General features: G+C 42.5%; 1 protein-coding gene, 1 non-coding gene and 1 pseudogene across 2 annotated transcripts in view; 2 read left to right on the top strand and 1 right to left on the bottom strand.

Moving 5' to 3' along the window:
• Nup160 (nucleoporin 160) overlaps positions 1-14436 on the bottom strand; it is a 71007-nt gene that overhangs the window by 2149 nt on the left and 54422 nt on the right. The window contains exons 30-34 of the mRNA XM_008843631.3: positions 12994-13104; positions 12687-12810; positions 8047-8148; positions 4705-4846; positions 1310-1435 (exon numbers count right to left, since the gene is read on the bottom strand). Coding sequence (XP_008841853.1) covers positions 1310-1435; positions 4705-4846; positions 8047-8148; positions 12687-12810; positions 12994-13104 — 605 coding nt within the window. The remainder of the gene's footprint in view (positions 1-1309; positions 1436-4704; positions 4847-8046; positions 8149-12686; positions 12811-12993; positions 13105-14436) is intronic.
• On the top strand, positions 3065-3167 carry LOC115072134. Its single transcript, XR_003851198.1, has one exon. It is a non-coding gene; the product is annotated as a U6 spliceosomal RNA (small nuclear RNA).
• On the top strand, positions 8169-9501 carry LOC103742527 (annotated as a pseudogene).

The following is a 14436-nucleotide window of genomic DNA, read 5'->3' on the forward strand; positions in this document are numbered from 1 at the left end:
TTTTTTTTTTTTGACAGGCAGGGTCTCCCTGTAGCCCCAGGAGGTCTGGAACTCGTTATGTAGACCAGGCAGGCTGGCCTCAAACTCACAGAGATCCACCTGCCTCTGCCTCTGGAGTGTTGGGATTAAAGGCATGTCCTCCCTTTACTTTCAACTGTGTTAAATATACTGAAATTTTGTCACTGCTCATCTTAAAGATTTGTTTATTATTATAGCTGGGCGTGGTGGCACACGCCTTTAATCCCAGCACTCGGGAGGCAGAGGCAGGCGGATCTCTGTGAGTTCAAGGCCAGCCTGGTCTACATAGTGAGTTCCAGGACAGCTGGGGCTACAGGGAGACCCTGTCTCAAAAAGACAAAAAAAAAAAAAAGATTTGTTTATTTTACGTGTGTGCCTGAGTTATGTATGTGCACTGCATGTGTACAGTGCCTGAGGAAGCCAGAAGAGGGATCTGGATCCCCTGAAATGGAGTTATAGGCTGTTGTAAGCTCCCCAATGTGGGGGCTAAGAATTGAACCCAGGTGCTCTGCAAGAGTAGCAAGTGCTCTTAACTGCTAAGCCAACCCCTCATTACTTATCTTGAAAAGAGCTGTAAGGTCTGTTAAGGATAAACACCCTCAACAAAATTCTCTAAACTGTCAAGAGGTTCCATTTCAGTCTGAAATTGAATTTAAATTAAAATTATTGAGGGAAAAAAAAAGCAAAAGCAAATAAATTGGGAAAAGAAAGTTCAACACTCAAAATTCTAAATACTTTCCTGACAGTTTAATAGCTTGCTCTGTGGTTAACCAGGCCTATTTGAGACCTGGCTTTTCCATTTACTGGATGTGTGAGCTCTGGGAATTGAACTTGTTTTTCAACAGGACAGAGGTGAGGAGAAGATTAAAAGAGTGTTTTATAAAGTTGATAAAAGGATCAAATAAGAACATTTGTAGGGGGACTGGAGAGATGGCTTAGAGGTTAAGAACTGTTCTTGCAGATGACCCAGGTTCAGTTCCTAGTACCCAAATGGTGGCTAACAACCAACTGCAACTCCAGTTCCAGGGGTTCTGACACCCTCTTCTGAACTCTTGCGGCATTGCACAATACGGGTGCACTTACACACATGCAGGCAATACACTCATACACACAAAGTGAGATGCATTCCTATTTTGTGAAAATGAAACTAGGGATTTTTGGTGTGCCAATATTTAGCTGTACAACAATAGTAAAGGTTAAATGCATTAATATATTCAATTTATTTTCCAAGTCCTTTCTTTTCTTATATAAGGAAAAAAAAAAAAAAAAAAAAGCTTTCATGTATGCCTACCTCAATTCCAAAGTACTGATGTCCTTTTCCTAATACAGCATCCACATATTCAGAGACCAAATCCACAGCTTCTTCTAGAAGGTCATAGTTCAAGTATAGACGAAGCAACTCAGCAGCATCAACTTTCTGTAAAAAGCCACAATTACACATACACTTATTCTATTCTGAAATCAAACTTAAATATTACTGTTTGCTAGAATGTTTTGTAAATTATGTCAGAAACCAAATGCTAAATGTACTACCAAACCATATGTCAACTTTCTGAGGCATCAACAAATAATCAGGTTTCCCTATATTTTCTATTAACTTTTTCTAGAATGTATTTCTATTAAAAAAACCCCCAAAACAAAAAGCCCACTTCTAGCCAGGTGTGGTGGTACATGCCTGTAATCTACCACTTAGGTTGAGAAGGGAAAAAAGATAGAAGGCCTGGGCTACATAGTGAGGCCCTATCTCAAACAAACAAAACAAAAATAAAAACAAAGGATACTGATGCAGTAAGTGAGCACTTTGGTTTACCCATCTGTACTTTAGGATAAGAGCTGAATTCCCAAGAGTCCAGTTACCTCTAGGCACACTGTGATGCTCTACTGATTAAATGGCTTTTCTCCTCGGTTTTGTGATCTAACACATTTTAACTTGTCTCTATTTCAGCTTCTACATTAGAAAGGTTAACAAGTCTTCCCAGAAATGCTGAGTACTAAATGACAGGATATACAATTCTTAGAAATATATAAATACAAAAGAATCCATTTTAAATTTGTATCTAATTTGGATGTAACTCAAGGTGTTAGAAAAGCGAGTGTAGGGGGCTGGAGAAATGGCTCAGGGGTTAGAAGCACTTGCTGTTCTTGCAGAGGAGATTTGGTTTCTAGCACCCACATGAAACGGAATCAGATGCCTTCTTTTGGCTGCCACAAGCCTTGCACACATGTAGTACACTTAATACATACAGACAAAATACTCACATAAAACAAATAAGTAAAATTTTAAAATAAATAAGTAGGGGCTGGAGAGATGGCTCAGTGGTTAAAGGCACTGGTTGTTCTTGCAGAAGACCTGGGTTCGAATCCCAGCACCCACATGGCAGCTAACAACTGTCTTAACTCCAGTCCCAGGGGATCTGACAGCCTCTTCTGACCTCTGCAGGCATTGCATGACACGGGTGCACTGACCTACATGCAATACACACATACACACACACACAAAAAAAAAAGTAAAAAAGTTAAATGTAGTCTCAGGTCGGAATATCCCTATTATGTTGAGTATGCTTTCGGTGTTCTGATTTATCACAATTTTACTTTTACCATTGTAGCTATTTTCCTCTACTTTTCTTTCCCTTTTTTTGAGGCAGGGTCTCATGTAGCCCTGGCTAACCTTGACCTTCTGATCCTAGACATGCACCAGTACTCCCAGTTATGCAGTGCTAGAAATCAAACACAGGGCTTCCTGTATGCTAGGCAAGCACTCTACCAACTCAACTACATCCCCAGCTTCTTTTGTTAGTTTTGAGACAGTCTTACTATGCAGTCCACGCTGGCCTTGATATCACAGCAATCTTCACACCTCAATCTTCCAAGTGCTGTGATTACAGATGTGCATCACCAAGCCAGACTGTTTATCTCTACTTTCTAACTTTAAAAAAAAAAATCAATTTTACTGACACTAATTTTTATATTCTCTTTCCTTAGCCCCTGAAAGTGGTTCAGATATAATAGTCTTCAAACTCAAGTGTACATTCAAACAAAATTAGAAGTGCTTGTCTCAGCAGCACATATATTAAAATTGGAATGACACAGAGATTAGCATGGCCCCTGTACAAGGCTGACATATGACACAAGTCATGAAGCATTCTGTAATAAAGCAACAAGAAACCAAAAACCAGACATGGTAACACCAACCTGGTCTACATAGTGAGTTCCAGGGTTACATAGTGAGACCCTATCTCAAAAAAAGAAGTTTGTTAAAATGTAGAGTTCTTGGCCTGGGAAGATGGCTCAGAGGTTAAGTGAACTGACTGCTCTTGGAGAAGACCCAGGTTCAATTCCTATGGTGGCTAACAACCGTCTGTAACTCCAGTTCCAGGGGGAATCCAACACCCTCTTTTGGCCTTCAAAGGCACTGCATGGCACAGGTACACTTACACACATGTAGGCATCACACTCATAAACATAAAAATAATTAAAAAAAAAAAAAAAAAAAGGTAGAGTTCTTTGGGGCTAGAGAGATGGCTCAGTGGTTAAGAGCAACTGCTGCTCTTGCAGAGGACCCAGTTTTAGTTTCCAGCACCCACACTGTAATTCACAACTGCTTGTAACTCCAGAGCCAGGGGACCTAAAGCCCTTTTCTGGCCTCTGTAGATACCACATGCAAATGATACACTTACATACATGCAGGCAAGATACCCATATATATAAAATAAAATGTAGAGTTCTTGTTCCTTGCCCAGATAATTTGACTTTGTAATCTGAGATCCAAGAATCTGTATTTTAAAGAAGCCACCACTCCAACTGTTTTGAAACAGGTGATTTGCCATGGTCTGGATGTGGGTTCACATGTTCGAAGTTTGGTCCCCAATGTGGTAACAATGGAATGAGGAACCTTTGAGAGGTGGAGCCTAGCGGGGAGTGTTTAGGATACAGGAGGGTGTTGCCCTCTGAAGGGTTTAAGATAGTTTTCAAGAGAGTGAGATTTTGTGTGTGACACCTGAGGTGAACAGCCTTCTGGCTTCCTGTCTAGTGACATGACCTTTTATTCCCACGTGCATTCCCAACATGATGAAATCTCCTAGGCTGTAACATGGCGGAGAGGGGTCTCACCAAACTGATGGGCCACAAGTTCCTGGACTTTGTTTCTAAAACTGTGAGCAAAATAAATCTCTTTATAATCTAGCCTGTGCAGGTACTTCATGGTAACACGCAACAGACTAATACATGATTCTCTGACTCAAAGAAACACTGTTGTAGCACTGAAAACTACTCTGCTCACTATTGTGACTCTTTTGAGCAAGGACAGTAGGTACTGTGTCATTAATATATTCCTTATTCTAAATACACGCACATTATTCCATGAGCACACAGTGGATATTCAGCTAATTACTAGCTGGTAGAACTCTGAATCTAAGTTCCCAGTATGATGTATGGAATTTAAGTTAAATTGTTCTTAGCTATGTTTGGTATGTATAAGAGGCTAAGCATGCAAGTCAGTATATTTTCTCTGTCCCTCTCTCTAACACAGGATCTCATTTGCCCAGGTTGCCCCTGAACTTACTATATAGCAAAGGCTAGCTTTGGACTCCTGATCCTCTTGTCTTCACTTCCTAAGTACTGCTACCACAATCAACTTGTAAACCAGTTCTTTCTCTCATATCCTCACCCCACCTTGATACCACATACCTTGTAACTGTTTATAAGCCAATTAGGCAGAGGGACTCCATGAGACAACAACTTGTTAATCACACAGTGGTGATACAAGTTATTCTGGATTTTGTATCTTTCTAGGTAAGTCGACAATAGCCGCCATGCTTCATCTGTAGCACTTGAAAAAAGTAAAGGACAAATGAGTTCAGATTCCTTTCCTTAGTTTTAAACTGCTCTGCCTCCCCAGTGCTAGTATTAAAGGTGTATGCCATCGGGGCTGGAGAAATGGCTCAGCAGTTAAGAGCACTGACTGCTCTTGCAGAGGACCCAGGTTTGATTCCCAGCACCCACATGGCACCTATGAACTGTCCTTAACTCCAGTTCCAGGGGAATCTGAAGCCCTCTTCTGACCTCTGCAGCATTGCACGACATGGGTGCACTCACATACATGCAGGCAATACACTCATACACATAAAAAAACAAAACAAACAAAAAAAGGTGTGTGCCATCATGCCAGAACTCAATTTTATGTGTATGAATGTTTTGCCTTCATGGATTTAAGTGCATTACATGCATGCAATGCCTGTGGAGGCCAGAAGAGGGCATCAGATCTCCTAGAAACGGAGTTATAAATGGTTGCTAGCCATCATGTAGGTGTTGGGAACCAAACTCAAGTCCTTCGGAAGAGCAGTCAGTGCTCTTAACCCGGAGTCATCTCTGGCCCTTCATGTCTTTTTTTTTTTTTTTTTTTTTTTTTTAAATTTTTTAATTTGTTTTAGGAATAAAGATATTTATTTGGGCTTGCCCACAAAACTCATGCTATCTCAGAGGGGGTCACTTACAAAGGCATGCACACCCATGGGCTCTTTTCCCTACATCTCAGCTGAGCTTTCAAGATCTGCACTTGCCCAAGCACCAATCAAGATTGCAACTCTCATGTCTTATTTTTTAAGCTCCAGCCTCACCCTAGTTGTTGAAAAACTTCAGCTTTTGGCTGGGGGGAGGAACAACATGATGGCATGATGACAGGCACAGATATGTCCTATAGTCCAGGCTGGCTTCAAATTCACTATGAAGCTAGGTAAGATTTTGAACTACTGATCCTCCTGTCTTCTAAATGCTGGAATTACAGGCATGAGCCAACATATTCCATTTCTATGAGGTACTGGGATCAAACCCAGGGCTTCATGAATACTAGACAAGTACCCTATCAACTGAGCTATATAACTCCAGACCCCCTTCTTAAAAACAAAAACTTACATTTATTTATTGAGTGGAGTATGTAACTGTGGCCAGGAGCAGGTGGGTAGAAGTCAGAGGACAACCTGTGGGAGTTGATTCTTTCCTTCTACCATGTGGTTTCTGGGGGTTGAACTCAGGTCATTAGGCTTGGTGGTGAACACCCTTATACACTGAACCATCTTGTTGGCTCCCTTCTTTTTTATTGAGACAGGGTCTCAATATGTAGCCCTGGCTAGCTTGGAACTCACTAAGTAGACCAAGATGGCTTCAAACGTACAGAGATCTGTCTGCCTCTACCTCCTGAGTGCTGGGTTTACAGGCTTACCCAGCCAGTTTCAGATTTTAATTTAAAGATTAATTTTACTTTTAATTACGTGTATGTATATCTGTATGAGGGTATGTGCACATGGCTGCAGGTGTCCTTGGAGGCCAGAAGGCATCAGACCCCTGGTGTTGGAGTTATAGGTGGTCCTGAGCCCCCCAGTGTGGGTGCTAGGAACAGCTGAGCCATCATCTCTCCAGGCCAGGGGTTAGAAACTTAATCCTAAGTATAATAGTCTAGTGAAATGTGGTCTATCTATGAGGCTCTGCTCTCATGAATGGATCAGTGTCCCTACTGAAGAAATGGGTTATTTTTGGTGAGTAGATTTGGATTAAAGGAGGCCTGGCCCCCTCATACCCTTCTACCTTCTGCCATAGGATGACAAAGCATCCTTCTGGTCCTTGTCAGGTGTTGGCACTTAGCATCCAGAGCTCAAGGCAAATAAAAATCCTATTATTTATGCATTATGCAGTCTCAGATAGCTTGTAACAGCAGAGACTGGATTAAGACAATGTCCAAATTCTAAAATGCTGCTATTTAAGGTGCTGAGCTTCATACTCTAAGTGTAAATGCATTTCAGGAAATGTAGTTTACTGGAGTTCGGACTGTCTAAGAAGGATTCTGAAGGAACTAAGAGTGTGCACACTAATGGGGCCCTAGTAAAGAAAGGACACGGGGAGAGGAGGTCTGAAGAAGGTAAACAGTAAAGGCTAGTATGACAGATGCTGACGAATAGCCAGAGACAGGTGGTAAGTGGTCAGTGTGATGACAGCCAGCAGTCTCAGCTTAATGGAAGGAATGAGGAAGAGCAACACTTACACTCTGAAACCAATTCAGAAGATTTTTGTCTTTAAGGGTAGTTTTTATTTTCCTTTAAGAAATGGTCTTGTAGCTGGGTGTGGTGGCGCATGCCTTTAGTCTCAGCACTTGGGAGGCAGAGGCAGGCAGATCTCTGTGAGTTCAAGGCCAGCCTGGTCTACAAAGTGAGTTCCAGACCAGCCAGGGCTACAGGGAGACCCTGTCTCAAAAAGGGAAAAGAAAAAGGGCCTTGTAGGGTTGGAGAGATGGCTCAGTGGTGAAGAGCACTGGCTGTTCTCGCAGAGGACCTGGGTTTGGTTCCTAGCACCCATATGGCATCTAACAGTCCTAAATCCACTTCCAGGGGATCTGCTGCCCTCTTCTGGCCTCAGGCATTGCATGACACAGGTGTACCCACCTATATACAGGCAGTATACTCATATACATAAAATAAATAAATGGTGTTGCTATGTTGCACAAGCTGCTTCAGTCTCCCAAGCAGTTATAACTACAGGTATGTATCACTACACCAAGCTAAGTGTACAGTCTCTTGATGACACAGTACACTATGCTTAAAGAAGGGCATATGAAGGAAGAGACATTTCTAAGACAAAGACATCTGGTTTGAACAGTAAATATCAGGACATCAATTATAAACTTTCAGCTTCCAGTGTGTGTGTGTGTGTGTGTGTGTGAACATGTGGTGTGTCTCTGTGCAGGTACAGGTGTGTGGGTATGTGTATATATGAGTGCAGGTGCCAGCAGAGTCCAGAAGAAGGCATCGATTCCCTGGGGCTGTAGTTATATACAGATGTAAGCTGCCTGATGTGTGTGCTAGGAACTGAATGTGGGTCCTCTGTCAAAGCAGTAATTGCTGTTAACTGCTAAGTCATCTCTCCGGCTTCTACAAAAATTAGCCAAGTCCAGACACAACAGTATATGCCTCTAAACAATCCCATGTCTCAGGAGGCTGCAATAGGTAATCCCACCCAGTGCAAAGAACATGAGTGCTTTACCTGGACTCTTTTGTAGTGATGACTGAGGACAGCTGATTGGCTGCTAGCCAGGCCCAGGCTTCTGCTTGTGCTGCTTCTCCTCCCAACTGCAACTTGATGCACCTGCAATGAAAATGGTCCCATACCAGTAACTAACTGCTCAAGTGTGCCACTCTGCTTCATTACTATGACTAAAAAGATAAGACAACTTTAGCTCTGGTTCACTACTGAATTTACTACCATCAGTAAATGTCAAGAGACAATTTGCTTCAAGGAGAAAATTAATAGTGACAAATTTAGAATATTTGAAAATATTTTTATCCGTGACTGGGTAGTCAATGGCCTGCAGAGCAACATGCCCACGTTTTATTGTGACTACTGCGATACTTATCTTACTCATGATTCTCCCATCTGTGAGGAGGACACACTGCAGTGGTAGGAACACAGGAGAAATGTAATAATAGTTATCAGCAATGGACAGAAGAACAGGCCCAGAGCCTGATTGAAAAAAACTACGGTTGCATTTCAACAAGGAAAGATACCTCCAGCTCTGTTCTCTGTTCCTCCTCCTGCAAGCGCCATGATCCCACCTCCCCTGTTTCCCAGGTCCTCCTTGCCCTGGTATGGTGCCAGCACCCCACATGATGCCAATGATGGGCCCCCTTCCTCCTGGAACAAGGCCACCCACAGGAGGCCACATGCCCATGATGCCTAGGCCTCCAATGATGAGACCTCCAGCTTGCCTCATGATGGTGCCCACCCAGCCTGGCATGACTTGGCCAGACAGATAAGGAGAGACGGCTGTGTCAGTTTTGTTTTGTGTGTGTATTTCATCAGGAGATCATGGTGCTGCATCTGACTGTTTTCTAAGAGCATGACAAGAAAGATCTCTCCCCTTTGCTAGCAAAGGCAACAGTTTTGGAGGGGAGCAGTAAGATAAGAAAGTGCAGTTTCCATTTGTATTATGAAGTGTGAAAATAAATTGTCAGCTCTTTTAGTTAAAAACAATTTTTTTTTCATTCACAAACCACTTGGCCAATAGCTATAACTTTAGTAACAAAGTTTTTTATTGGTGTTTGTTTTTTTAAAATTTGGGTGTGGTGGCTTATGCCTGTAACCCCAGTATTTGGAAGGCTGAGGCAGGAGGATTACTATGAGTTCTAATTCAGCCATGGCTACTGAAAGAAACCGTTAAATTTTTTTTTTTTTTTTGCAGTGCTAGGAATGGAACCCAGGACTTTGAACATATTAGGCAAGTGTTCTACCACTGTGCTAAACTTCTAATTCAGAAGGAAATGTCAGGAAGTGGCTTGGTCCTTAAAGTGTTTGCCAAGCAAGCATAGGGCATGATCCCCAACACTCATTTAACAAGCTGGGCTAGTACTGTTAGTGGGGAAGGCAGGACAGGCAGACTCCTAGGGCTCACTGCTTAGCTTAACCAGCAAGCCCCAGGGCCCAGTGAGAGACCCTATCTCAAAAAAACAAGGCAGACAGCTTCTGAGGAACAATACCCTAGGTTGTCTTCTGACACACACATGCACTCATGCTGCGGATGTAGTTCACTTGGTAGAATGCTTGCCTAGTTTACATGTGGCCCTGTGTTTGATCCATAACATCAAATAAACTGTGGTTGTAATTGCTTATAATTCCAGGAGGCAGAAGCAGGAGGATCAAATTCAAGGTCACCTTCAGCTACATAGTGATTAAGGCTGGCTTGGGACACTTGAAAAACAAACAACAAAAAAAAACCAAACCACCCATGAGATGGGAGAGATGGCTCATGGCTCAGTGGTTAAGAGCTCTGGCTGCACCCACATGGCAGCTAACAACCATCTGTAAATGCACTCACATACATGCAGACACAACATTCATACACATAAAATAATTAAAAAAAAAAAAAAACACTCACGAAAAGTAAATGTTTTTACTAGACAATGTGTGGCTCAGTGGTAAAGTATTTGCTTAAGCATGTGCATCATGGTTACTTTTAACTGTCAATTTGACATAATCTAGAATCACCTGAGGAGGGAGTCTCACTGAGAAATAGTCCAAAAATCTAAAAAAAATTTCATTTTACATGTTTGAGTGTTTTGCATGCATGTAAGAACACCCATGCATGTAATGCCCTCGGAGGCCAGAAGAGGGTGTCAGATCCTTTGGAACTGGAATTTCAGAAGAGCAGCCAGTGTTCTTAACCACTGAGCCTTCTCTTCAGCCCTGAGGAATAGTTTAGATTAGACTGGCCTGTGAGGGGTTTTCTTACTTGGTTAATATGGGTGGGGAGACCCATCTAGAATGTGGATAGCACCATTTCTTGGGCTGGGCCTGAATGAAAAGTAGAGAGCATGCTGAGCCCTAGTGTGCATGCAGCAATTCACTGCTCTCTGCTCTTGACTGTGGGTGTGATGTGACCAGCAGCTTCAAGTTCTGCCCTCCTTAACTTCCTTCCAGTGATGCACTGTTAACCTGGAACTATGAGCCAAAGAAAGTCTCTCTCCTTTTGTCAGGGTGTTTTGTCACAGCAACAGAAAAGGAGACTAAGAAATGTGTAAGGCAATGCATTTAATATCCAGTGCCACCAAAAAGAAAAGAAAAAAAAAGGCGGCATGGTGGCACACATTTGTAATCTTAGTACTCAGTAAGCTAAGGCAAAAAGATTGTAAGTTCAAGGACAGCCTGGGCTATATAATAAAACCCCGCTTTAAAAACTTTTTAGTGGGGCTGGAGAGATGGCTCAGCGGTTAAGAACCCTGTTCTTGCAGAAGACCTGGGTTTGAATTCCAGCACCTACATGGCAACTAACAACTGTAACTCCAGTTCCAGGGTATCCGACGACCTCTTCTGTCCTCAGTGGACATTGCACGACACGGATGTACTCAACTACATGCAGGCAATACATCCATAAAATAAAAATAATAAAATATTAAAAAAAAACAACTTTTTTTGTAGTGCTAGGGATGGAACCCAGGAACTTACATAAGTGTTCTACCACTGTCCTAAACTCTTAGCTCAGAAATAATTCAAAGGGCTGGGAAGATGGCTCAGTGGTTAAAGTATTTGTCAAGCATGCAAGAGGACCAGAGTTCAGACCCCAGAACCCATATAAATGCCAAGTGGATGTGGGGGTCCATCTATAACTCTAGCTTTGGAAGCCAGAGCCAGGGTCTCTGGAACAAGCTGGTGAGGCTAGCCTTATCAGGGAGCTCTGACATTGACTGCCAAGACCCTGCCTCAAAGAATAAGGTAAAAGAGCAATCAGGGAAGATTTCCAGTATCAATCAACCTGGGGCCTCCACAGATATGCACACACATGCACAACACACATGCACATTAACACACAAAGTACGAAAACATACATGTATGCATACTATACATACACATAGAGAAAAAAAGAAACAATTTTCGATAATACTTAGAGGGGCCAAAAGATGTCCCAAAGGTCCATACACCTCATCTAAAATGAACATCATTATCTATGTCTATCAACACCTGATCCCCCCCCCCAGCTGAGTACTGAACCCAGGGCCTTGCCCTTGCTAAGTAAGGGCTCTACCACTGAACTAAACCTCCAAACCCATCATCTATGTCTAAAATGAACATCATTATCTAACACAGGTTGTCTTCTCAAGAGAAACTATAAATCATTATTTGATTTCTTTCTTCTTTTTTTTTTTCAGACAGGGTCTTCCTGTAGCCCCAGCTGGCCTGGAACTTGATATGTAGACCAGGCTGGCCTTGAACTCAGAGATCTGTCTGCTTCTGCCTCTTGAGTAATGGGATTAAAGGCATACGCCACCATGCCTATCTAAACAAATATTCTTTTAAAATAAATAAATCTTGGGGCTGCTCTTGCAGAGGACACTTGAATGCACATAGATCCGCCTGCCTCTGCCTCCTGAGTGCTGGGATTAAGGGCATGTGCCACCATGCCAAGCCTTTCTCTTTTTTGAGACATGGTCTCATATAGCCTATGCTGGCCTTGAACCTTTGATTGTCCTGCTTTCACCTTCCAAGTGCTGGTTATTATAGATGCGAACCACCACTCCTGGCAGATTTTTAAAAAATATTTTATTCATTATTTTGATTTTTCCTTATGTGTATGAATGTATTGCCTGTAAGTGCACCCATGTTGTGTAGTGCCCTCGGAGGTCAGAAGAGGGCACTGGATTCCCTGGAACTGGAGTTATGGATGGTTGTTAGCCACCATGTGGGTGCTGGTAATCAAACCCTGGTCCTTTGCAAGAGCAGACAGTGCTCTTAACCACTGAGCCATATATACAGCCCTCCCCAAGCAGATTTTTTAAAAATAAAAAAGTATTGCAGGCGTGGTGGTGCATGCCTTTAATCCCAGCACTTGGGAGGCAGAGGCAGGAGGATCTCTGTGAGTTTGAGGCCAGCCTGGACTATATAGTGAATTCCAGACCACCCAGGAATGAGATTCTGTCTGAACTAAACAAAACAAAATAAAAAAACAAAAATATACAAATAAAAAGTACAATTACAAGCAATTAAATTAAAAAAGAATCTTGCACAGATTTAACAAAACATTGCTTTAAATCTATAATAGATTACAGGTTTATGATTATTGTATCACAATGTAAGTAATAAAAGAATATGTGCATTAGAGAATTAAGACTATTAAAAAAGTAATTTTTACATACTTGAAGGCAAGACCGTCAAAGACTGGTGTTAAAGGAAGCTTAAACGTCTGACAGAGTGATATGGCAGTGTCAAAGAGACCAGCCTGGACCAAGAGAGTGACCATCTCCTTTGCTGATGAACTTCCTGTGGAAATGGAATACAGCCAGTTAGTCCACCAACAGTGCATGCAAAAGAAACCAAAGACTGATGGGTGACAACTATCTTAGAGTAAAACTCTGGTGCCTTAGACCCATCTAGTGCCTATCATCCACTGCCTGGCCCTAAAATGTGTTATGGGTACTCACAGGGTAAAGGCTAAATTTCTACCTGCGATGGCAATTGCTGACGGATCGTGCTGAGCCAGTATGAGGCGAATGCGAGCCAAAGAACATTCTTTTTCCAGATCTTCCAATTCCAGGATTTCAATTTGCTGATTAGCTAGAAAAGAAATTTCATTCCCCAAAGTACAAAGGAAGTGTCTATTAGAGTAACTTGTCAATTTCCAGCAGACATACAACATTTTTGATGGGGAAGGGGAGATCAGGTTTTGCAATAACTTTCAATTTAATTTCCAAAGGCACGGAGGGAGAAGGTAGGGGATTGGGAAAAAAATAAGCAATGCCCCTTCTTTATACACATAGCCGTGTCAAGCAAAGCACTAGAATCAAAGTTGCAGCTGAGGGGTGCTTAGGGCTTTAGACACGTAACCTCATTCAGCTCTGACAACTGTAAAATCCTGTCATCTCTGTCATTAAGGGAGCATGACCACGTGAGAGAGACAATTAAATCTAGAGGCCAGACTCGTCATGGAAAGTGCCATGACTCTCTGGTTTTATCAAAGGACCCTGAAGATGTTCTGGCATCGGCTAACTTTAATCCCAGCACCTGGGAGGCAGAGGTGGGCAGATCTCTGTGAGCTAGAGGCCAGCCTGGTCTACATAGCGAGTCCCAGGCCAGCTGGAGGTACAGAGAGAGAGAGACCCTGTCTCAAAAAAGACCAAGACAAGCAACAAAATACTTTTTTATGTGTGCTGTATTATATATGTTTATGTGTATGTGCTTGGGTGTGTACAGACCAGAGGCTGGTGTCAGGTGCTGTCTTCTGCTGCTCTGTCATATTTCTCCCTCCCCTCCCCTCCCCTCCCCTCCCCTCTTGCCTCCCTACCCTCCCTTGGTCTTTTTGGGGCACAGTCTCCCTGTAGCCCTCACTGGCCTGGAACTTGCTATGTGGACCAGGCTGGCCTAGAATTCAGATCTACCCGTCTCTGCCTCCTGAGTGTTGGGAGAGATAGCATTGCTTATTGAATCTGGAGTTCACCAATTAGGCTGGCCAGTAAGCACCAAGCAAGGATCCTTATGTTTCTGCTTCCCCAGAGCTAGGATTATAGGCGCACACTACTATGCCTGACTTTTTACAGGGGTGTTGAGGACCTGAGTACCTGCATGGCAAGGTACTTTACCCAGAGTCATCTCCCCAGCCCAAGGAAAACATTTTTAAAAAAAAAAAAATTTTTTTTTTTGTCTTTTTGAGACAAGATCTCCCTGTAGCCCCAGCTGGCCTGGAACTCACTATGTAGACCGGCCTAGCCTTGAACTTACACCTGAAGTACTGGGATTAAAGGCATGTGCCACTATGCCTGGCATAAAACACTTTCATTTTCTTGCTCCTTAATAATTAGTAGATGTGAAAAGCATTATCACTGAAATCTATCTGATGACTATATCCATGCTCAAATGCCAAGGAGCTCAGAAAGTAACCAACTGTGACTA

This window comes from Nannospalax galili, unplaced genomic scaffold (genome assembly GCF_000622305.1).
Source record: "Nannospalax galili isolate Female #2095 unplaced genomic scaffold, S.galili_v1.0 scaffold1200, whole genome shotgun sequence".
NCBI lineage: Eukaryota > Metazoa > Chordata > Mammalia > Rodentia > Spalacidae > Nannospalax > Nannospalax galili.